This window comes from Haemaphysalis longicornis, unplaced genomic scaffold, assembly GCF_048455015.1.
Source record: "Haemaphysalis longicornis isolate Haplotype H1 unplaced genomic scaffold, Haemaphysalis longicornis Haplotype H1 scaffold_12, whole genome shotgun sequence".
Lineage (NCBI taxonomy): Eukaryota > Metazoa > Arthropoda > Arachnida > Ixodida > Ixodidae > Haemaphysalis > Haemaphysalis longicornis.
This window is the reverse complement of record NW_027526225.1, coordinates 97,245,573-97,269,544: the sequence shown is the minus strand read 5'-3', so window position 1 is coordinate 97,269,544 and position 23,972 is coordinate 97,245,573. Positions and strand designations below refer to the sequence as shown.

At 45.9% G+C, this 23,972-nt stretch overlaps 1 protein-coding gene across 2 annotated transcripts in view; it reads right to left on the bottom strand.

Moving 5' to 3' along the window:
• The window catches only part of LOC144163044 (uncharacterized), a 136,210-nt gene that overhangs the window by 64,570 nt on the left and 47,668 nt on the right, over positions 1 to 23,972 (bottom strand). For both annotated transcript variants that reach the window (XM_077693829.1, XM_077693830.1), the window contains 2 exons: positions 20,989 to 21,144; positions 18,128 to 18,295 (listed from right to left, as the gene is read on the bottom strand). In XM_077693829.1, coding sequence (XP_077549955.1) covers positions 18,128 to 18,295; positions 20,989 to 21,144 — 324 coding nt within the window. The remainder of the gene's footprint in view (positions 1 to 18,127; positions 18,296 to 20,988; positions 21,145 to 23,972) is intronic.

The following is a 23,972-nucleotide window of genomic DNA, read 5'->3' as shown; positions in this document are numbered from 1 at the left end:
CCATTCTTCACCAATTTAAGTTACCTGAGACACAATGTTCTCGAATTTTCTTAAACATTTTCTTTCCTGTTTTTATATCACACAAATTGTGTCGGAGAGCAATAAAAAATCTGGCACGTCTGGTATCCTATTTTTTTTTTTTCATAGTTTGCGTACACTCATGGCTTCACGAACCTTTCTGTTTTTCTTAGCGTCCAACGTTTCTTAGCAGGAACTTTTAACTGGTTACAGAAATAATACCGTGTTGGCACCTCCTACCGAAAAAGCTCACGCACCTGAAGTATACCTAAATAAGAATACTTGTCCTCTATGTTTGCCGCTTGAAACTTTGTTCCATAAGCAATGCTATTTGCTATTCCGTTAAATATTCGGTTTATACATTGTTGTATTACGAGAGAGAAAGAGAGAGAGAGAGAGAGAGAGAGAGAGAGAGAGAGAGAGAGAGAGAGAGAGAGAGAGAGAGAGAGAGAGAGAGAGAGAGAGAGAGAGAGAGAGAGAGAGAGAGAGAGAGAGAGAGAGAGAGAGAAAGTAAAGGAAAAGCAGGAATGTTAACCAGGCTACGGCCTAGTATGCTATCCTGCATGGAGGAAAAGGGAACAATGAGGAAAAAGAGGAAAACAGAAAAAGAAGGGGAAAGGTACGGACAGAGCGTGGGGTGGTGTGCCCAGCGGTAGGACACTATATACGAAAAAGTTCAGACAGTTCGTAGAGAGTAGACTTGCGCTACAGTCTTTTGTGCAATTCCGTCGTTTTGAGGAAACACAGGAGCGCTTATGCCGCCTTGTCCGCAGACAACGGAGAAGGCCAGTGGCCCAGGATTGCCTCCTCAGAGAACGGGCGCCGAGAGTCCAACTTTCGTAGAGCAAGTAGCAACCATACAGGGTAATTCCTGAACTCAAAATCCCTTCTGCCAGTGATGTATATATGGTTTGTCTTAATTTCAATGGTGCCTTCCCCCTCAAGTTGTGAATTATAGCTGTTACACCCCTTAATTTCTTGCATAAAAACAACACGTTTATTCCACGTGATGTGTTGGTCAAAGAAGAGACCTAAATATTTTACTTCAGGCTCTAATTCAAGGGCAAACATTTAGAAGAGGTACATTCTGATGTATACGCAAATATATAGGCTCATCCAGACAAACAATTTCATGTGGGTTCCTGAAGCATACCAATTTTGTTTTCCGTAGATTTACAAAAATTGAATTTTGTTTGAACCAATCCATGACTTTGTGAATGTCATTTTGAAAAGTGTTTGTTCCGCAAGATGAGTCGGTTATTTCTAGAGCTAGAGCGGTTTAATCTACAATTTATTGCAAGATAATACACGGCGCAAAAAGATAATGTTACGCCGTGTAAATCCGCGAGTAAGTGGTTGGGGAGGCTCCAGTGGTGCATTTGATTTCCTCAACATCTACAATGATTTGTGTCATTTTTATTGGGACAAAGCAGCCATTCCAATGAATCAAACTCGGATTTTGTGTTTACCAATTTTATCCGCAGTTCATGTACGCGCGATCTTCTCTACTTCACCTGCGCCGGAATTACGACCGAGAGTACCAGAAATCACACCAGGGAACTCGGATCAGTACCAGAACCTCCCCTCTCCTGCTGAGCTATAGCGGTTCCTCCATTTAGACGCACATGGCGCTGGCGCACATGAAGAGCAGACTTTGTCAAGGTTTCAAGTGCAGAGCACTTTACGGGCTCGCCTTGTCGTTGTAGCTCGCTGTAACGCTCGATATCAAGCGACTGCCGGAATCAGGCGGAGCAGCGAGATAACGGACCCAAGTAGACCCACACGGCGTACCGTCGTAGGGCGTCCCGCAGAGGCTTCGAAACCAAGCGGTTTATATAGTCCCAAGCGTTCGAAACTCGTGAACTGCTGGCGCTTGTCATTCATCTTGCCGTTGTTTAGCGCAAAGAAAACTGCAGGTACATTTCAGGCAAAACATACGTAATTAACCAGACACACCCGCGTTCATTTAGTTAGAAACACTGGTTGGGTTGGTTTTTACGATAGTAAGCGAAGAGAAGTGGCAGTGCAACGCCGGCACGTGCGGGAGAAAAAGCAAGCACAAAAACTCCCACCTCCCCTCGCGGGAACCCCTGTGTAGATGCGACGCATGGGGGTTCACGTTGCAGCGTTGGACAGCGGAGGAACAGCGCTGGAACGATGGAGCGGAGCGGCGCAGGCACCGCGTTTTATAGCGCGCATAACGGCGAGGGGCTATGACGCAACACAATCCATTTTAATCCAATCCAATCCAAATCCAATCCAAGCCAAGCCAAGCCAAGCCAATCCATTCGAATCCAATACAATGCCCCTCGCGAGAGAGTGTTCGCTATCGGAGAGGAGAGGGGGTGAGCGGCGGAGAGCGCAGCTCACGCGGCGAGGAGAATGGGGGAGGGGAGGACGCCGACAACAACGCCGACGCCGGATGCAGGGACAAGGCGAGTGAATGAGATGCAGTCGCATCTAAAAAGAACAGAACTCCCGCTGGCGCTGTTTCAGGCAGGAGCGTGCGAGCACCGCGAAGGCGGGAAATTTGAATTGCATTGGGGGGTAGCAGTGAGCGGATAACGGCGCTACAGCCCATTATGGCGAATCCCTGCCCTACACTTCCGACAGCTTTCACATTGAGTGGAACGGCTTTAATTTTTTCTCAAATATTTTCTGATCCCCCTTTTCCCTCCTTTTTATTACCTCCCCTTCTCCCACCCCGTCTCTCCCACCAGTTTTGATTTAGTTTCCCCGCGGCTCGCTATAAGCCTGACCTCAGACGATATAATGTCACCGTATACGTGCAGCAACGCATAGAGAAAGGTTCTTTCGCTATTTTAAGCCCAGTCATAATTTACGCTTCAATGTTGACCGCACATCGCCTTGAGAGGACCTGTTCACTCCGAGAATTTATACGTCGTCATAGCTGCAATGCTTTAGTTCACATTCGTTGGTCCCTTTTCGGCGAGACAAAAAAAAAAAAAACGTGTATTGCAAAAGAGAAAGTATTTCTTTACTCCAAGCTCCTGTCGGGGTGTTTTTCAGTACGGCGCAGTGTTGGCTGCAAAGATCATTGCAGGCCTCAGAATTCTTTTTCTAAATATTTTTTTTTCTATATTTATGAGTGCAGCCTTCTGAGATTATTTTCTTGCGTTTTTCGTCGAGAGGTAACGCGAGACTCCTTTACGGCTTTCTATCCAAAGACCGGAACCATCGTTTTTTTTAGTGCATATCCCGTATAAAAAATGGTTTTATCGTTTGCCATCTCCACCCATTCGTAATTTACAACCCCTAATCCTAGAAATCTGCCTCTGGATTGACCAAATACAAAAATCGAGCACACGAATCGTAACTATAATTCGTGCACTCCATACATGTTATATGGCGCTTCCATGAAAACTCAGAAATAAGCCTTAGCTGGTCAGCTGCTTGACCCAACTCGACCAAAATAGCCGCAATGAAAGGAAAAGGTTTTAAATCAACAAGAACACCACAGCCCGACTTACGAATCTTGCTTTTTCAAAGACATTGCAAACCCTACTATTTATAACGTCTGAAATGGAAGTGTTGTGGTATTGTAATAAAGCAAGTCCTTTCGATCGCGTAACAGATGCACCACGTTGAACCAAAGAAGAAGAAGAAGAAGAAGAAGAAGAAGAAGAAGAAGAAGAAGAAGAAGAAGACTTTATTTTTCAGCAGACGTTGTTACAATTCCTGTTGAAGGGGCAGGAGCTAAAGGCATTGAGTGCCTGAGGAGGGCTCCTGACCCTCTGGAGTTCACAACAGAGGATTTCACAGCAGAGGACATGTTCAAACTACCTTTATCAGAATTCGTTACATACGCAGTCATACCTCGTTAACTCGAAATAAAAAAAAACCGGTAAATATTTCGAGATAAGCGGATTTTTTGGAGATAAGCAAAGCTGCACGAATTACCGTGAAATACCGAGTTCTTTGCAAAAAAGGCGCTACTGCTTACCAGCTCTTCAACAGTATCTTCCAATCTTGCTTTTTATAAAGGTTTGAAAGAAAAAACAAACAAACAAGAGGCGTTCACCGGCTGGGTTTTGTGGAACAGCAATTTTACTCAGCAGAAAAGGACTGCGTGATTCTCGTCTGCTTTGCGGTCGCACTCGGGCCTAGTAAGGAGTCCTGTATCTGCTCGACGCATTGCATGAACCGATCTCCCCCGCCGCTGCATTCAACCTTATTTCGCAGCAAGCGCAGCAAATTCCTCGTTTCGGCAGATGTCGGCACCTCTCGAGGAGGTTCGTAGTCGCCGCCCCCACCTTCACCGTCCCCTTCTTTTGTGGCCATTTCAACGATTTGGGCGTCCGTAAGTTCTCCTATCACGGGCACATCCCGCTCGAATAGCGCGTGCTCCTGAAAGGTCACGTAGCTTTCGGTGGCACCGTTATCTGTAAGCTTTATCACCTCTTGGCAGAGTTCCTCACAATCTGTGAATTCATCGGTCAAAAGTAAAATTCAACGGTCCGCTGCGGCGAAATGTTCGTTCCACTCTCAGTCAAGATTTCGAGACATCCGCAGTTTGGCCCACAAATACTTCGAAATAAAGGGCAACAAATACATGGTACGTATAGAAAATTGTTCGGTGCCGAGGGAAATTTCGACTTAGCAGATTTTTCGAGATATGCCAGTTTGAGCTAACGAGGTATTACTGTATATGAATAAATAACGGTACTTGACCTTCTGATTTTCAAAAAGTATTTTGTGGAACTGAGAAAAGAAACGTTGACTCTCAGCCCAGCTTATAGGATTGGAAAGCAAAGCTGTTAAAATGCGAGTAAAAATAGTATCACAAAATGCAATCTAAATGAGCATTAAATAGTAATTGGAAAATACTTTTTCTATGAGTTGTCTGTGTCTGAGGCGCTGTTTATAGGAGCGTTAGAAAAGAACACGAATGTTTTTAACTTCCGAATTAGCCTTCTTGTGAATTTATTAGCGCTATTAAACTTGAAAAACCACAATTTTCCCCAGCTTCATTGATAAACACGGGGCACTCCGTTTAAAGGCGGAATTATGGCTCTTGGAGCGGCGGCTTTAGGTTGTATGCAAAAAAAAAAAATCACATGGCGATTACTATAATCCTTCATGCGAAATTTGTGCACAGCGCGAACTGCAGTCTTCTCGGGCATGGTACATATATGTGCTGCGTCTCAGGAAGTGATCGCGCGCTGCTGAGCACGAGGTCGCGGGTTCGATTCCCGGCCACGGCGGCCGCTTATCTGATGGAGGCGAAACGCATAAACACCCGTGTGCACGAGATTCGGCGCACGATAAAGATCCCCAGGTGGTCAAAATTAATCCGGAGCCCTCCACTACGGCGCGCCTCATCGCCTGCGTTGCGTCGGCGCGTTAAACCCTACAATTAATAAATAAAAGGAAGTGATCGCGTGATCAGCGAACACACGGCGGCGCAAGCTACTGTGCTGTTACCTCGCACCGCTTCGCTGCCGCGGAGCATGCTGTTGCAAATCGTGTTTGAACATCCCGCGCAAATGTCACGTGGAAAACTCCGGGTTAATTTTGAGCACCTGGGGATCATTAACGTGCGCCGAAATCTCGAACGCACGGGCGTTTTCGTTTTCCGCCGCCATCAGAAAAGCGGCCGGGACTTATGTGCGTCATTTCTATCGTCTTCTGGGCTAGAGCGTGAAACTGGAAGTACACCGGCCATCTTAGTGACGTTCTACTCCGCGTTGCATGCGTTCGGCGTTCAAAGCGACGGGTTATGCTAACTAGCAGTCATTGGACGTTCGTTCATGTTTCCGTGTGGCGAATATTCCTTTGAGTGAGCGGTCGAACGGGACGCGATGCGACGCGATGCAGATTCGACGCGAGTTCAAAATCAATCCGAAACTACGGACGTACTGCGTGATTGCACTGTGTGCCTAAATTGTTTAGTAAGGCTTATAGCAATAATTACCCTTAAAAGAGAACCTGGTAAAGAAGGCATATTAGGGCTTTTGTGCAACTAAACGTAACCAGCGTCGTTTTTGAACTGCAATTACAGGGACTTCTCCCGTAACCAGCCGCTTGAAATTTTGCATCGTTTGAGATCACCTACAGCGGCCAAGCGAAATTCAAACTGCTCCATCACATTCGCCTCAATATAAGAATTATAGCCTTATTGCCGCAGCCGCACCCCGTTAGAGCCGTTTGCTACAAACTCCTGCACGTGGAACAAATGCAACCGCCCTACCTGTGTCGTAAGAGTTCCCCATAGCGATGCATCGAAATAAAAAATACATTCACCCAGAATCCCGTACATCAGCCGAAAATACATCACCGCATATGAACGAACGAGATCATTATTTAAAAAAAGAACCAATGCGTGCAATCAGGCAAGCTGGTTGCCCGACATCGCGGGATCTACATCATTCTAGAAAGCTCGCGCTGCGTTCATCTCTGTCTAATCGACATGCATATTTTGGAAAACCAGGTTACTCTTTCCTATTTCAGAGAGCGCCATTTTCAAAGGCACATCGACAAAGGACCGAGGGCTGGCGGCAGGTATTTTTCTCTGTAAGGGTAATAAGGTTGAGCTTGTGTTCTTTTCTGTGCCTTCAAGTTAGACCACTTCGGGAGACTAAGGCCGGCCATCATGCCCTTCACTTACGTTCAATCAAGGGCAGCATATTCGGAGAAATATGCCTCACAAAGAGCAAAAAGAAGAGAATAGATCGACAGCGAGGCAAGCCTCGCCGCCAAAGTACGCGGGCCGATGCAAGACATGGCTTCGAACCCGGGTCCCATAATTCAGACTAATGCTTCCCCAGCCTTTCCCCCTCTCCCTCGAAATCAATACTGAGTTACTTCCGCGACCAGTCAAGCGGACCGGGGTCGTTTAACAACATACCTTCTTTCACATCCTTTCCGGCGAAAAGAGGCAAAACCAGAACTCTAAAGCTGTCACTTTTCGTTTAGACAAAAAGAAAAAAAAACGGAACAACCAAGCACAGGCAAAAGCGACGGTGGAGTACCCTCCGAGGCTCCAGAAACTCCTGGCCCAGTCAGGGCTGCCCTCCCTCAAACCCCCTCTCCCCCAGTGAAGATGAACGATCTACAGCACGTGGGCCCATTAGGTCCCGCATATCGTCCCGGGAGCTTTTCCTTCTTTTTTTTTCTTCCCATATTTCTTCGTGCGCCGTACTTGTCATAAAGATGGTTGGTTATCCTTACTGCGATGGCTCAAAAAATGTCTTCTGTTCCCCCCCGTTTTGCTTCTCTTTTCTGCCTGTTTAAGACGATCCCCGCTTTGCCCACCGAGATATTCATTAGCTGTACTCGCGCAGTTTATCACCACGTCGGGCAATCTCTTTCCTAGCAGGACTAAGTTGGAGCGCGTGCGGCGGTAGGCAGGCTTTCTTGCAAGGCAAGCCAAGCCGCTGTACAGGGCTCCTTCTTCTTAGCTTCTTTTGTAGAAGACAACCCAGACTTTAGCGCTAAACTAATCTACAAAGACGCGTGCCTTGTAGCAAATTGTGGTATTCCCCTCGGGGCGTCTCGAGTAAAGTAGGTTAGTTGAGTTAATTTTCTTCTTTAAGGCTGGCTACATAAATAAAATTCCTACCTACGCAAAAGGATACACTTGAGTATCATTTTGCATTTTTTTTAGTTCTATTGCCTATTTTGCGGCCAGTTTCGACACACACGCACACATATACCCATCTCGAGGAAAGTAGGCTAGTTGAATTAATTTTCTTCTTTAGGGCTGGCTACATAAATAAAATTCCCACCTGCACAAAAACGTACACTTGAAAACCAGTTTGAATTTTTTAGTTCGAGTGCCAATTGTGCGGCCGGTTTCGACACGCGCACACGCACACGCCCATGGAGGTACGCACACTATACATGAACAATGCGTACAACACTTCTGCGAACAATACAGCCATTCCTCTCAGTGTGACAGCTGTCGGAAGCGCAGAGCAGTGATTCGCCATAATGGGCTGCAACACCGTTATCCGCTCACTGCTACCACAAAATGCAATTCAAATTTCCCGCCTCCGCAGTGATAGCGCGCCCCTGCTTGCAACTGCGCCAGCGGAAGTTTTGCTCTTTTTCTGCTTGCCTTTCCTCCCGCACGTGCCGGCGTTGCTCTGCCACTTTTTTCGCTTATCACTATTGTCAAAACCAACCCAACGAGCTTTCCTAACCAAATGAAGGCGGGCGCTGGGGGATAATTATATATATATATTTTGCCTAAAATATACCTGCAGTTTTCTTTGCGCTAAACAACGGGGAGATTTATGACAAGCGCCAACGGCTCACGAGTTTCGAACGCTTATGACTATATAAACCGCGTGTCTTTCGAAGCCTCTGTGGGACGCCGCGACAGCAGACGCTACGACGGAACGCCGTGGGGCTCTACTTGGGTCTAGCGAGCGATCTACGACTACAAGGCGAGCCCGTAAAGTGCTCTGCCCTTTAAAAACAATTATTCAGCATCATACGCAAATCGAGCAGAACTTTTTATATTATCTGCTACTTCGTTATGAAAATCCAATACCAAACGAGCCTAGCGTAAAACTCATGTAACCAACATTAACATTATAACAGCTAAACGGAGACCTCGATACCCGCACTCTGTTTCGCACTAAAAACGCCATATTTGGGTGGGCTGTGTAATTATACGAAAATAGTAAAGAACACAAACGCTTGCCTGGACGAGTGTACGACGCGCAGGCAAAGAGCACGAGGAAAATACATTCCAAAAAAAGCGGGGAATGCACCCGCCGCCGTAGCTTAATTCGAAAGGGAATCATCTTGAGGTTGCCGATTCGGGTCGCCCCAAGGCGGCGCATTCTCGCCATTTATGTTGTTTTACTTTGTGACGATACGACATTTTTATTCCCACACAAACTTGGGAATCAGCTACTCCCCTGTACCTTCCTCGGTGTTCCTGAGACTTCAAAAACGCCAAAGAAAGCGCTCTGGAAACAGCAATAATTTCTCGTGTGAGCATTAAAATTTTGAAGTGGTAAGAAAGAAGCAAAATTACCTTTGCATCTTTTATCATTTTCTACTATGTCAATAACGCGCCTCAATTATGAAATCATCCTTTGCGCACCCAGCGTAAAACGGAAAGCAAGACAAAATTAATGGGATCTTTTGTTTTATCTGAACTAAATGCAGGAGACAACCTCCTTGCCTTCCCTTCGATTCGCGACAGCATTACACAAAAGGTGCATGAGATTCAAAGAGTCCGCGCGTCTGCTTCGAGTTAAATGTATTTTAGAAGTACCTGCCCAACTTCAACAATTAATAATCAATAAAAAAGAAAGCAATGCCCTTTAAGATACTCTGCAAGCAAGGGTTGTAAATATACTAACCTTAGCAAACTCAGCAAAAAGAACAATACTTTGAAATTTTCAGGAATCGCACCAGCCGTAAATAGAAATACATACTAAACGACATCGACTCTTTCGTATACGCTTGGTCAGCCATTCCAGAGCGGGTCTGATGGTAAACTTTAAGAAAATGTCCCAAAAGTCATCCGCGGTTTTTTTTTTCTCCCTGGTTCTAAATTCAGCACCCGCAAACGCCGTCACAAGGGAGCCAATCAGCGCGAAATGGAAAGGCTTACGTAAGTACTGGCGCGAAAATATTGCCTCATTACCGAAGCAGAACCATCCTCTGAACGAGGCAATACTTTCTTGAGCAACCGTCGCAATCCCCAGAAAAAAAAAACAAGGTGGAACGAAAAACAAAAATGCTCCAGTGACCCGTGCTTACTGTTTTACCTGTTGACGCCCGCGATATTAGCGAGCCGTGCGCGCGTGGTTTGAAGGTTATCTGACCCAACTTCGCCGCTCCACTACGAGCCGCACAGTTTTGTTTTATATTATAGCTTCGTTCCGTCAGTGACACGTCCTTTTCCAAAACATCTCAGTTCCCCACTATTTGGATAACATTAATGCACTTCTGCGCCCTCTCGTGGTTTTCGCCAGCTGCGTGCTTGCGCGCATGCGCGAACTTCGACGAAAATGGTGCCGCAACGCTTTTTAACTTTCGTGTAAGTGTCGAGGGCGACACCTGGCAGCATTGCATGCGACGTCACACTAGGGTCGCTGCTCTGTCACAATCCATCCGACTCGGTTACGGTTACGTGGCTGCTTCATTTTCGTACGCATAAAATTTTATTAGCTTTTATGTTCACGTGACACTGCTGGTGAAGCCACCCCAACATTGTGGATTAGTTGCTAAGGACCTTAGCCACTGATTCACTACAATTGCTGAGTCCACTTTCGTGGGTTTAATCCCGGCCGCGGTGGCCGTTTTCCTAAGGGACCATTCTTAATAAAAACGCTAGTAAAAAGGTAGTAACGGGTTTAAAGCTCAGAAAAACTGAGACTGATATCATTCCGGTCATTGTTCACGGGTTGCAAAGAATATATCGAATTAGCAGCTGAACGTACAGTCTTTGCCAAAGCACCTGTCAACGCATAAATGTGGGCGAGTTGGTTCGAACTGGGAAACATGGCTAAGTAGCGTGGTAAAGACGGGGCAATAAGCGGTCACCCCACAGGGCTTGCGCTAGTCTTGTGTGGGCTCAACTTATTGTCCCGTCTTTGCCGCGCTACTTAACCATGTTTTCACTTCGCCAAAACTTCGTGGGCCACGCTGACCGCCGCCCGAGCAGGCGCGCAGCCCAGCAAAGGCACTGCGGTTGACACTAACGGCTGGTTCCGACGCTAAAGAGGGCGAGGGGAACTTTCTCTCTTGCTTTCATAGTGTAGCTGGCGTGATAAATGCGGCGCAAAGTACCGGTGCCCGCTCTGAGAAACCGGCCGCGCACTGCACGTGTCGCACAAGTCACACTACGAAAGCAAGAGCGAATGTTCCCCTCGCTCTCTTTAGTCTCGAAACCAGCCGACAGTGGGAACAGCGGGAAGAGTGCCCCAGCTGGACCACGCGCCTGTCCCGGCCACGGTCGCCTTGGACTACAAAATTGTGACGAAGATTTTATATTACCGCGAAATTCGCGCACGAATTCATTAGCTTTTCTTTCTGAGAAACACGTCACACTTATACGTACTAATAGCTTCTCAAATAGTGCTTTAACACCCCAGACTGATAAACCTTGTGGCGTGACATGCCCCGTTTAGGCCACTCCCGCTTTGTCTACCTCGAAGAAATATCAGGACAGCGAAAGAAGAAAAATAACACACTAAACTGAAGGAAGCGGATATCGATAAATAAAGAGAAAGACAAAATATATACAGATATATATAGAGAGAGCGAGAGTGAGATATGAAAATAGAGAGAGAGCGCGCGCGCGAGAGAGAGCGATTTAGTAAGGGACAAATACAAAATGAGGACGTGTCCATATTTCAGCACCGTAAAGGCTTCGCCTGCCCTCCTAGCCTCGCTAAGCCCTATTACATCCCATTTAATGCCCTCTAATTCCTCGAACAACACCTCGAGACTTGCTTCGCTAGATAAGGTTCGCACGTTAAACGTTGCCAGGTTCAGATTCCATTGGCGGCCTGTCCGGATCCAGGGATTCTTAGCACCCTCTGCTGCGTCACAGGTCTGACCGCCGCCGTGGTCAGTTGCTTCGCAGCCGCTGGGGACTGAGGGCCGAGGGTTAGTTGGCGTATTCATGGGAGGTTGTGGCCGTTACTACACCAGGGTGGCCAATCCTGCTCTGGTGAGGGAGTGCATTACCGGCAATGGTCGCCGGGGTCAGGCCGCACCCCAAGCCCCTTTGTGCAATTCCATCAATACGCGGATTTTTATTTATTTATTTTTTTTTTTTGTAATCCGGTGGGAATTGTCCGGCACCGGGATTCGAACCACGGACCTTCTGCACGCGAGGCCGGTGTTCTACCTCTACGCCATCGCTGCAGAAGAGAACTGAGAGTGGGATTTCTAGTCAATAAAAGCATAGCTGGCAACATAGACGAATACTATAGCATTAACGAAAGGGCAGCAGGTCTTGTAATTAGGCTCAATAAGAGGTACAAGCTCAAAGTGGTGCAGGGCTACGCGCCCACATCTAGCCACGACGACCAAGTAGTGGAACGCTTCTATGAAGATGTGGAATCGGCAATGGCTAAAGTAAAAACGCAGTATACTGTAGTTATGGGGGACTTCAATGCTAAAGTAGGCAAGAATCAGGCTGGAGACAAGGCAGTTGGGAACTATGGTCTGGGCTGCAGAAATAGCAGGGGGGACCTACTAGTTGAGTTTGCAGAACGGAATAACTTACGCATAATGAATACCTTCTTCTGTAAACGGGAGAGTCGGAAGTGGACCTGGAGGAGCCCGAATGGGGAGCACAAAAATGAAATAGACTTCATATTATGCGATAACCCTGGCGTCGTGCAGGATGTGGAAGTGCTCGGAAGGGTAAGGTGTAGTGACCACCGTATGGTAAGATCTCGAATTAGGCTAGTGTTGAGGAGGGACCGCAACAAGCTAGTACGAAAGAAGCCGATAAATGAGCAAACAGTAAGACGTAAAGTAGAAGAATTCAGGATCGCGCTGCAGAACCGATATTCCGCCCTTAACGAGGAAGCCGAGCTTACGACACAGGAAGCCAGCGACAACCTTACACGCATTCTCACGGAGTGTGCAGTAGAAGTCGGGGGCACTATGGCTAGACAGGATACTTGTAAAATTTCACAGGAGACGAAAGATCTAATCAGGAAACGGCAAACCATGAGAATCTCTACCGCAGCTGACAGGATAGAACTAGCAGAGCTTTCGAAGTTAATCAATAACCGCAAGACAGCTGACATACGGAAGTATAATATGGAGAGGATCGAATACGCTGTAAAGAACGGAGGTAGCCTGAAAGCAGTAAAGAGGCGTCTTGGCGTGGGGAAAAATCAGATGTATGCACTTAAGGATAAGCAAGGCAATGTCATCACAAATAGGGATAAAATATGCACAGTGGCCGAGGAGTTCTATAGGGATCTGTACAGTAGCCGGGACATACAGGATAATGCCGAACGAGACAGTAGTTCAGAGGAGATAGACATCCCACCAGTAACGACCGAAGAAGTAAGGAAGGCTTTGAAAGAAATGAAAGGGGGCAAAGCACCTGGTGAGGATCAGATAACAGCAGACCTCTTGAAGGATGGCGGAGAAATTGTACTTGAAAAACTGGCAAACCTGTATACGCAATGCCTAATGACCGCAATGGTACCGGAATCTTGGAAGAACGCGAACATCATCCTAATCCATAAGAAAGGCGACATGAAGGACTTGAAAAATTACAGGCCGATCAGCTTACTGTCAGTCGTCTACAAGATATTTACCAAGGTAATCGCTAACCGAATCTCTGCAACCTTAGATTTCATTCAACCTAAAGAACAAGCAGGGTTCCGTAAAGGTTATTCAACAATGGACCATATTCACACGATCAATCAGGTGATAGAGAAGTGCGCTGAGTATACTCAACCCCTATATATAGCCTTCATAGATTATGAGAAAGCATTTGACTCAGTCGAAACCCTAGCAGTCATTCAGGCATTACGGAACCAGGGGGTAGATGAGCATTATGTAAGAATACTAGAGGATATCTATAATGGGTCTACAGCTACCATCATCCTCCATAAGGAGAGCAGTAAAATACCTATAAGGAAGGGTGTCAGACAAGGAGACACAATCTCTCCAATGTTATTCACAGCATGCTTACAAGAAGTATTCAGAACGTTGGATTGGGAACAGGTGGGAGTAAGGGTTAATGGAGAATACCTCAGTAACCTCAGATTTGCTGATGACGTTGCCTTGCTAAGTAACTCGGGGGACGAATTGTAATGCATGCTTTCCGCACTGGGCGAACAGAGTAGAACCGTGGGCCTGAAAATTAATATGCAGAAAACTAAAGTAATGATCAATAGCCTCGGGACAGCACAGCAGTTTGAGATAGATGGTGAGGCAGTGGAAGTGGTAAGCGAATATATATACTTGGGCCAAGTTGTGACCCCAGATCCCAACCATGAGGCAGAGATAATTAGAAGGATCAGAATGGGGTAGGGTGCATATGGCAGACATTCTCAGATAATGAATAGCAGCCTACCATTGTCGCTGAAGAAGAAAGTGTATGACAGCTGCATCTTACCGGTACTCACCTACGGGGCAGAAACTTGGAGGCTCACTAAGAGGGTTCAACTTAAATTGAGAACGACTCAGCGGGCAATGGAGCGGAAAATGATAGGTGTAACATTAAGGGACAAGAAGAGAGCGGAGTGGGTCAGGGAGCAAACTGGTGTTAAAGACATATTAGTAGAAATTAGGAAGAAGAAATGGACGTGGGCAGGGCATGTAATGCGAAGGCAAGATAACCGCTGGTCATTAAGGGTAACAGAGTGGATCCCTAGAGAAGGCAAGCGCTGCAGGGGGCGGCAGAAAGTTAGATGGGCAGATGAGATCAAGAAGTTTGCGGCGATAAATTGGTCACAATTAGCACAGGACCGAGGTAATTGGAGAATAATGGGAGAGGCCTTTGCCCTGCAGTGGGCGTAGACAGGCTGGTGATGATGATGATGACAAAATGAGAGAGAAAAAACATAAAAACATGAAGGGCCAAAAACGTATAGCAGGCAAAATGTCACTCAAGTAAAGTGGCATGGATTGTGCAAACGGTAAAATACCATCGAAATAGAAATCGCTGTGGATAAGAACAGCCAAGAGGCTGAAAACGTACGACATAACAACAATTCGAGAAAGAGCGCAAGTAAGAACGAGCGGGACAACACAGCAAAGAAAGCACGGCACTGAGATTGTGTTTGCCGTTCATTACGTGCTCCCAATCCAGAATTGAGCCGCTCGCTGCGCGCTTTCTTTTTCTTTCTGATCAAGGGGGTGGAGGGGCGCCAAATTTGAATATTTCACCTTCTCCGTTAGTCTTCTGACACTCGCCGCTCCTTCCCCTTCCTTCTGGGAGGTCAACATGAGGGAAGCGTTGTTTGCCGAGAGAACGTGATAAGATTGTTCCCCCAGAAACCGAACACGCCCGTCAAAGGGAATAGGCAAAAGCGCTATTCAGATTCCTGGAAGAACACACGTCAAACTAGAATCGAAACCGTTTTGTTTAGATAAATTTAGTTTTCCCTGGCACGTCCAGTTCTTGTTTCCTTAATTGACTTCCGTCCACATACTTCGTACAAAAAAAATATTACCGGGTGTTATTCTCCCCCTGGCTATCGAACACGCGAGGTGCAAACATTGCGAAATTACTGACTCACACACGATATGATCAAAGAAAGGTTAGTCAGTATTTCGATTTCACGTATACAGTCGAACCTCGTTATATAACGAAGTTGAAGGGGACTTGATAATGATTTCCTTGTATCCATTATTTGGTTATATCAATTATAATAGTTTACCGCAATGTATGCCCAGTTAAGTGCACGACGATAATCATGCAAAGATGAAAACCGCATCGCGGCTCTTTGTACCGCTACGCGGCGACGCATGCGACGGAAATCGAACAGAAATTTAATTTCTTCGTTGCGTCTATTATTCCGTTATATCCCATTACGTTATACGAGGTTTGAGTGTACTATCACGACAGTTATTTAGTTTGTTATATCCGATATTCGTTATACCCATAGAGGTAGCAATCGGCTCTAATAAATCTCCAATCTGGCTCGCGCAACAATCCTAGATAAAAAAACGCATTGTTCTAGTCTTCGAACCCACTGTAAACGAGGCAGTCCTTATCTGTCTCCTTGTGGCGTTTCAAACTAAACACAGACCGGAACGTGAGAACGCGAAATTACAACAGAACAAAGTTCGCTCGGCAAAACAGGCCGCGGCCGTCTTATTTACTTGAAGGAGGAAGTGGCCTTCGCCTAGTGGCTTTTCACAGTCTGAGCGGAATGAAGTTTTTCACAATGTCCACGCAATAAAGGGTCTTAAGCTACTAAAAAACCGTTTTCTTTGTCTCCCTTTTTTGAAATCTTGCTTTTATTATGCTAGCTGTCGAGTTTTGAGCCTCGCGGGAACCAAATATTTCTTCGTTATAGCCGATATCGCGCGGCTGTTGAGGATTCGGTTTCGTTATAAAAAGGTGTCATTCAAATGAACCGTGACCAACAAACTTCGTATTTAGTTCGATATATCCGAGAATTCGCTATATCAGTGTTCGCTATAACTAGTTTCGACTGTACTGCTGCATAGGTGGAAATAAGTGTCGCCGTGTCTATAGTCATCGGCATTTTCAAGATTCCATTATTCTGTACCATGTCGGGGGAGCAACAATAATAGTTCATATTCAGCAGCACCAGGCAGATTCGCGATAAAGTTGGACAGTGCCATTTGTTTCATCCTTCCGTAGCATGCCGAATCTGAAATACCTCATGCTCCACAGCAGAAAGTTGTTAAAGTTAGTCTACGGCTTTTGCTGGAGCCACTTGCAGAATTCTTAAACTTAAGCCACGCCATGCAGTACGCATAAGATGGCTTCAAGCAACCTCAAAATTGTTTCCCTTGTATCGCTGCTGTATCAGAACAAATTGAAATCAGTTGGCGAGAAATAATTACCGCAAAGCAAAACTCCCTCATAAAAATTGTTACCAACATTGAATTCAATGTTTGTTGACAAAAGTCGACAAAAGCTACCAACATTGAGTAGACTTTCTACTCACTATCTATAGACTTCCTAGCAACAGCGTACCAACTTTTTGTCAACCATTGGCCACCGTGCTTGAATTTAAACGCTTCTTTACACTTTCTTTTGTGTAGACTTTATACTCAATCACTGTTGCTAACCTAAGCGTTTTTGACAGGACATTCAAAATGTGATGCAGCGGGAAAAAACCGACCATTCCTAGACCGTGCTGTGAATACAGCTGAATTGACGGTCGTAATTATTCTTCTGTAAAAGATCATGCAGTGGCAGCAAAAATGAAAAAACGGAAATAGTACCAGGTTAGCTAATCGGGTTCTTCATGGGATAAAGTGTCACTCTTTTCGGAGGAATACAAGCTGGCATACACGCGCCGCTTTATGAAACATAACAAACTCCACCTCAGGCTTATACTCCAGCCGATACAACACAAACGCAAACAAGCACGACATTTTATGAGTTAGAAGCTTTTAGCTCATAAAATTTAACAGAACTTCCTGCGATAATTGGTTCATTTCTGGAGCAAAAAAAGAGTAGGGCGCTAAGCAGACGCAGACGAAAGTAGACACAAACGACATAAGCAGGAGCCTATATATGACGGTTGCGTCTATCTTCGTCCACGTCTAATTAGCGCCCTACTCTTCCATATTTTTTCTAAAGTGATTTTTTACTTGTTTGTGTTTGCTTGTTTATTTGCTGGATTGTCAACAAAGTGAAGCTCCCAAGCCGGAGTTGAGTTCAGCTCGTTTCATTGGTGGTCGAAACTATAGTATCGGCATTTTCTGGAGAACTAATGATTGATTGTGTAATTTAACTACTCGCCGGAGCTACAAATGGGCCATGAGGCGCACCGTATTGGAGGGCTCCGTTGATTTTGACCACCTGGGCATCTTCAGCTGAAGACGCCCAGGATGAAGATGCCCGCCTGAAGATGCCCGCCTGAAGATGCCCGCCTGAAAATCAGCCGCCACGGCGGGTGTAGAACCCGCGTCCTCGGGCACAGCAGCGCAACGCCTGAGCCCTTGAGCCACTGCGGCGGGCACGATAAGAGTGCAAGTTGCCCTATTTCACGGCGACAGCAGCCGCCATTTTCAAGCTGTTACGTAACATTACGTCCCTTTTACGCATTCTGAAGTTCCCGGTGTGTGACATGATCGTTCTCGCCAGTTGTTTACATTACGTCACGCCTTCTCAGCCAATCACAGAGAGTGCGTGACATAAAAGCGGCATTGTCATTGAATAGCAAAGACAGGTGTACGTTGTTATGTCCACTGCATTCTAGTTTTTCATTGCCGGCCAAGAATTATGCGCTTTCAGTAAAGAGAAATAAGGCAAAACTTTAGAACTGGTGCCCGTAAACGTCACGAAACGTCAAAATTACGAAAGCACACACAACCGCTTTGTCAACCGGAAGCACGTGACCAAAACTGAAAGCCAATCAAGAAAGACTTCCGGTGAATTCACAGTTCACCCTGAATTTGTGTAGTCGAGAATGGGGCCCCAAAAGTGACTTACATAGGTTGCACTGAAGGCGATACCAGAAGCGAAAGCAAGCCCGAAACCGCAGCGGCCGGTACGGCGGAGACACCAGTCGCGCCACGTTCGCGACTCCTGGTAAGGCGAGTCGGTGTCCGAGGCTCTCCAGTGCCATGTAGTGGCCCGACGGCAATGACGCGGGGCCCGCTGTCCAGATGACGTCACAGAGCGAATGCAGCATCCCCAGGGCAAATAGGAAAGGAAAAAGAAACAAAAGGAACTAAATTAACCGGGCGTAAGGAGACAACTGGAAGCACAGTCATCTCGGTAAGCATAACCAATTTAGCGTTGAGAAAAAAAAATCAATGTTCTTTTTTTTTCTTTTTTACGCCGGCTCCACAAAACTTTTTTTTTAACTACGAAAGTCTTTCTTGGGCTAGTTGAAGGGGAAATTTTTGGTCTGTCTGTCTGTCGGTCTGTCTGTCACTCGATTCAGCCAGCCGGCCAAAGTTAAACAGATGCTGCGCAATAGTCTTATAAACTCACACCCAAATCTAAATGTCTAAGTGCGGTGTTAATCTTCATACTGGTCAACATTGTTGAACAAGAACAGGGCATTACGCAAATGTAAGGCAGACAATCATGCATGAGTAATATTTGCAGTGTTCCTTTATTAAAAAAATTATGGATGCTTGCTTTTTTGCGATAGCAAATAAAATGCTACATCAACTGCAGAAGACTGTCGCATGCTGTTGCCCGCGCTACCTGGCGTAATTAACAATAACCAAACGGCAACAGCGACGAATGGTTCCACTAGATAGGTTCCGCGTTCCGCTTGGAGCGCTCGCAAAGTAGAGCATCGTGGTTCTATAAACGTTGTAATAGCGTGCCTCGATTCACGCACGTCTCCGCCGTGCGGCAGCACTGGCATCAAGGCACCCGGCCTGGAGCCGTGGAACGCGGTAAATTTAAATTGACTTTAGCTAACCTCTAGTGTGTTTACCTTGGGAGGACCGCGACGGAAGGGGAACAGCATGACAGGTGAGCGGGAAAGTGAAGGGAGGCATTTACTTGGCAAATGTAGACGAAAGACGAGTCTTTCGTCGACATTTGCAACAAAAGGAGCCGATACGCGGCCAATATTTTAAAGTTTGCATTCGTCCTCTAAGCATTGATGTAGTGTAAAAATTCCGAAGTATGCGAGGTGATAGCTGCCATAGTGCGTTCAGGTTTATGTTTTTCAAAGAGGTAATTAGCCACGAGGAGCCAAAATTGGGGCAGTTGAGTTGAGTCAGCTCACAGTGGAATATTGAACCAGTGAGACAAGCTAACCCCAGCGACCGTGAGTTGAGCGAGTTGGCGAAAGTTCATCATTAAACATCTGCGCAAAAAAAAAAAACACCGCCCAAAAGAACGAGAAACGGACGGGGGAGCGCTGCACTCACAGAGCTAAGACAAAGACAACAAAGATAAGCAAAACACAGAGATAAAACAACCAGGGAGATAATCGAAGCATACCAAAGAAAACGATCTGCCTACCGCTGCATTGGTACGCCCTCCGTAGTGTGGACCCTGGGCCAACAGCGACTCATCTTATGGGACAAAAGTTGTGCTGCTTTTTTGCGGGATTCTGGACAAGGGAAAAATTTGTAATTTTTTAATTTTGCGCGTGACTGCATTTATACGCGTTTGCGCCGTCATATACGTTTTTCGACTTTTTGTTTTAGGCGCTCTGAGCTTCTTGGGCACCATTCGCTCAACCTTTGTACTCAATTTTATTTTGAGTTTTCTTTCGTGCACTTCATTTAACTTTAGTTTTCTCTCTAACTGTTGGCTTCGCAATCTCTCACATCCACCTCACTGCATTGTAATCATCCCCATCTCGCGTAGCAAGCACTGCCGCTAGTAGAGCTGATTCCTTCAGCCCACATTAAAAAGTTCTCTCTCATTTCTATGACTGAGAATTCGCACATATAAATGACACCCTTTTGTAGCCAGGTCGAAGAATGGAAAACGCTTGCGCAGACGAACCAGTGATTGTGTTTCATTTTGTTGTTTTTTTTTCTATGATTTAGCGCCACGTGGGTGACTGATGTACGTATATACGTCGTGCTTTCTTTTTAAAGCGAAGCTTTTTACCTCTACCCCCTACGGTTTCTGTCGCGACCGTTGGTGTCAACAGAAAACTCCCACGAACAAATAGAAGTTACTGGCACCGCTAGGAATCGAACCTGGTACGAATAGAGAAACGGAGAGAGAGCACCCTTTGTCTTAACGATTGAGCTACGAGCCCACGCGGAGACGAGTGAGACAGACGGTGCACTCACCCAGCACATATGCGGGTTTACCCCCTGCGTTATCGCTGAATGCCACGTGATAGTGTCACGCGGCCTCTAGCACCACTGTGTGCTCCGCCCATGGACCTCGTCGCCCCCGTCGGCGGCGGCCGAGACGGAGGGGAAGTGAGATCGTCTAACGCCGGGTTTAAGCTTCCTTTAATTTTATATAAAAAAACGAGTTTCCACCCATCCAACAATACAACTCCACCAACCACTGTTCATGAACCATGCAGTGATTTACCCTAGCAAAGAATATCTCTTTGAAGTAATGAAGGGTGTGGTTAAGTGCATTTAATTTCTCTCTGGTTTCACTCTTTTTAGAGCCACGTTCTGAATTCAAGTGACGTCGCATGGGTAATCGTTGTGGGTGTCGGTTACGGCTTCGCTTTCCAACCACCTTCACAGGGCAGATTGGCGCGCATTTTTTTTTTTTTTTCAAAATAGATTAGGTTTGAGTGAGCACCGCCCTGCCCGTTTCTCTTCATTTGTACCATGTCTTTTTTTTTTTTCGCGCTGATCTTTTCATTGAACGATTAAAACACCAGAGAAAGAAGAGCTAACCAGCGTCGAGGCCAGTGGAGTTGTCTGCGGCCGCATCGTCCTCCTCCTGGCTGTCGTGCAGTCGGGAGAACTGGATGGTGCTGCTCAGGTCCGACGTCCAGCCGCACTGGTCCAGCGTCTCGAAGTCACACGAGGGCTCCGGATCCAGAACGACAGCTGTGCATAACAGTGTGCGTTGCTGTGCGGCGCTTGCAGCATTTACGGTCAAATAGTTTTAAAGCGAACGCTGTCTTAGTGGGCTCGATGATATTCTGTCCAAAAAAAATAATGCATTTCCCCATAGACCGGTTGGTCGAACGACAAGCTCTGACAGGATCTATATATGAACGCCAGGCGCATGCGTGAAATCACGCTTCCATTGTGCCAAAACGGTTAATTGAAAATAGCGAAAAAGGAACGGTTCTGGGTAAGAGAGAGAGAGAGAGAGAGAGAGAGAGAGAGAGAGAGAGAGAGAGAGAGAGAGAGAGAGAGAGAGAGAGAGAGAGAGAGAGAGAGAGAGCAATCTTGAATGAGACTGGCGATGTCAGCCAAGCTAAGCTGTATGGCTTACTACGCCTGATGAATGCCATGATTATTATAATGATGAAGAGGAACACACATGAGTTTAAATTATAAGTAAGACAATACGCGCATCGATCATGGAAAAGCAGTACAACAGTTCGACATGATAAAAAGCGCACTAAAACGAGGACACAAGAAAAAGGCGGTGACACGGGACGAGCGCTAGAAGGCTAGCGCTCGTCCCGTGTCACCGCCTTTTTCTTGTGTCCTCGTTTTAGTGCGCTTTTTACCATGTCGAAGTCCCATCACCAACTAGCCCAAATTTCTGCCCAGTACAACAGTACACCTTTATATCAGAAACCACGCATCGGTATGCATTTACATGGTTCGTAGGTGCGCTTACTTAGTGCGCGAAAAATCTTCATATGGGTTAGGTCTTCCGTTGCGGTTTGGGTCTGGTTTGACGATCTGTTGCCCGCTCTTTCAGCGAAGGTTTTGAAGCACTTCCGACGCAGTTTCGACGCCTGAAAGCTTTCGGCTTCTGCCAACATTTCTTAGAAAGGGAATGCTAAATGATTTTTCAGCGTGTGGGTATCGCGGCATAACCGAGAGACCCATTTTTATGGTTAGCGCCCTCACAAGCACGCCGTTAGACATCGCGAAAGCGCTCCCATGATAGTTGATGCCGTTGACATTAGACGCATTGCATGTGTCATCTTATTATAGTTTCACCTACGTTACACTAAAATCAATTTATTCTCTCTTTCTCTAAAGTTCATCCTCGAAACAGTTATTTGCGGACCTTTCAAATTACACAAAAATATATACGTATTTCTAGCCATGAACAAGGATAGACCCAATGTCCCTGCAGGGGGACAAGCAATTACTTGTTGTTAGGCTCTGCGCACATTAAAAAATGTGAATAGCATAGAGTTTCTTAGTAAGTATACTTGAGAGGAAACTGCGCCTGGTAAACTATGTTGTAGTGGGGGTTTATAGGAAGACCCCCGCTTTTGGCTTGCGCTTGGCATGCCAATTGGGTTTAAGCGGTTATGGGTATTTGCTTTCTTCGCTATGAAATACCACGTCTACGAGTTACGAGGAAGCCGAAATCCTGCTTTTTTTGGTAGCCGCTTTCGGTGAAACAGCAGGTGGGAAAGCGAAGGGAGGCATTTACTTGGCAAAAGTCGATAAAGACTATCGTCTTTTGACGACATTTGCAACGAAAGGAGCAGATACGCGGCCAGTTTTTTTTAAAGTGGCTATCAAATGCGTTCATCGCTGCAACTGGAGGAAAGCTGGCCAATAGCTGCTACTCTACTGAAATGACGTAATTCCAGCGATCGAAGAACAACGCCAAGGCCAGGAAAGAGGGAAACATTTTTTTATCAAATTTTAAGTTATCTGATGGGCACAGAGCAGCGGCTGTTGGCTGAGGTACTTTGTGACCCCCTAATCTAAGTACTTGATCTTTTCATAGACTACGTTCTGCAAGCATTTAGGATTTCGAAAAAGTTAGAGAAAGTGTTGCAGGGTCCCTTTAGGTACAACATACTCTCGTGCGCTGCGACTAGGGTCACCAGTGCCAAGGTACCGTCTCATACAAAAATATCGTATGGTCGGCTATAGAAAATCCCTTTTATGGTTGGCTTTAGCTATGTGGCCCTAATAGCTATAGAAGCTTCTATGACTGTCTTTAGCGATTCGTCTCGACATTCCTATGGATGTCTTTAGCTTCTTCTATAGCCGGTTGTATGGGTGGCTTTAGCTATTTGGCCCAATTAGCTATAGAAGCTTCTATGGCTGTCCTTAGCTATTCGTATCGACATTCCTATGGATGTCTTTAGCTTCTTGTATAGCCGGATGTATGGTTGTCTTTAGCTATTCGTATCGGCAATACTACGGGTGTCTTTAGCTTCTTCTATAGCCGGTTCTACGGCTGTCTTTAGCTATTTGTATCAACATTTCTATCGGTGTCTTTAGCGTCTTCTATACCCGGTTCTATGGTTGTCTTTAGCTTTTCGTATAGACATTCCTATGGGTGTCTTTAGCTTCTTCTATAGCCGGTTGTAAGGGTGGCTTTAGCTATTTGGCCCAATTAGCTATAGAAGCTTCTATGGCTGTCCTTAGCCATTCGTATCGACATTCCTATGGATGTCTTTAGCTTCTTGTATAGCCGGATGTATGGTTGTCTTTAGCTATTCGTATCGGCAATACTACGGGTGTCTTTAGCTTCTTCTATAGCCGGTTCTACGGCTGTCTTTAGCTATTTGTATCAACATTTCTATCGGTGTCTTTAGCGTCTTCTATACCCGGTTCTATGGTTGTCTTTAGCTTTTCGTATAGACATTCCTATGGGTGTCTTTAGCTTCTTCTATACACGGTTGTATAGCTGTCTTTAGCTCTTCTTATAGACATCTTCATGAATGTCTTTAGCTTTCTTTTATGGTTTAGCTATAGCCGTTTCTATGGATGTCTTTAGC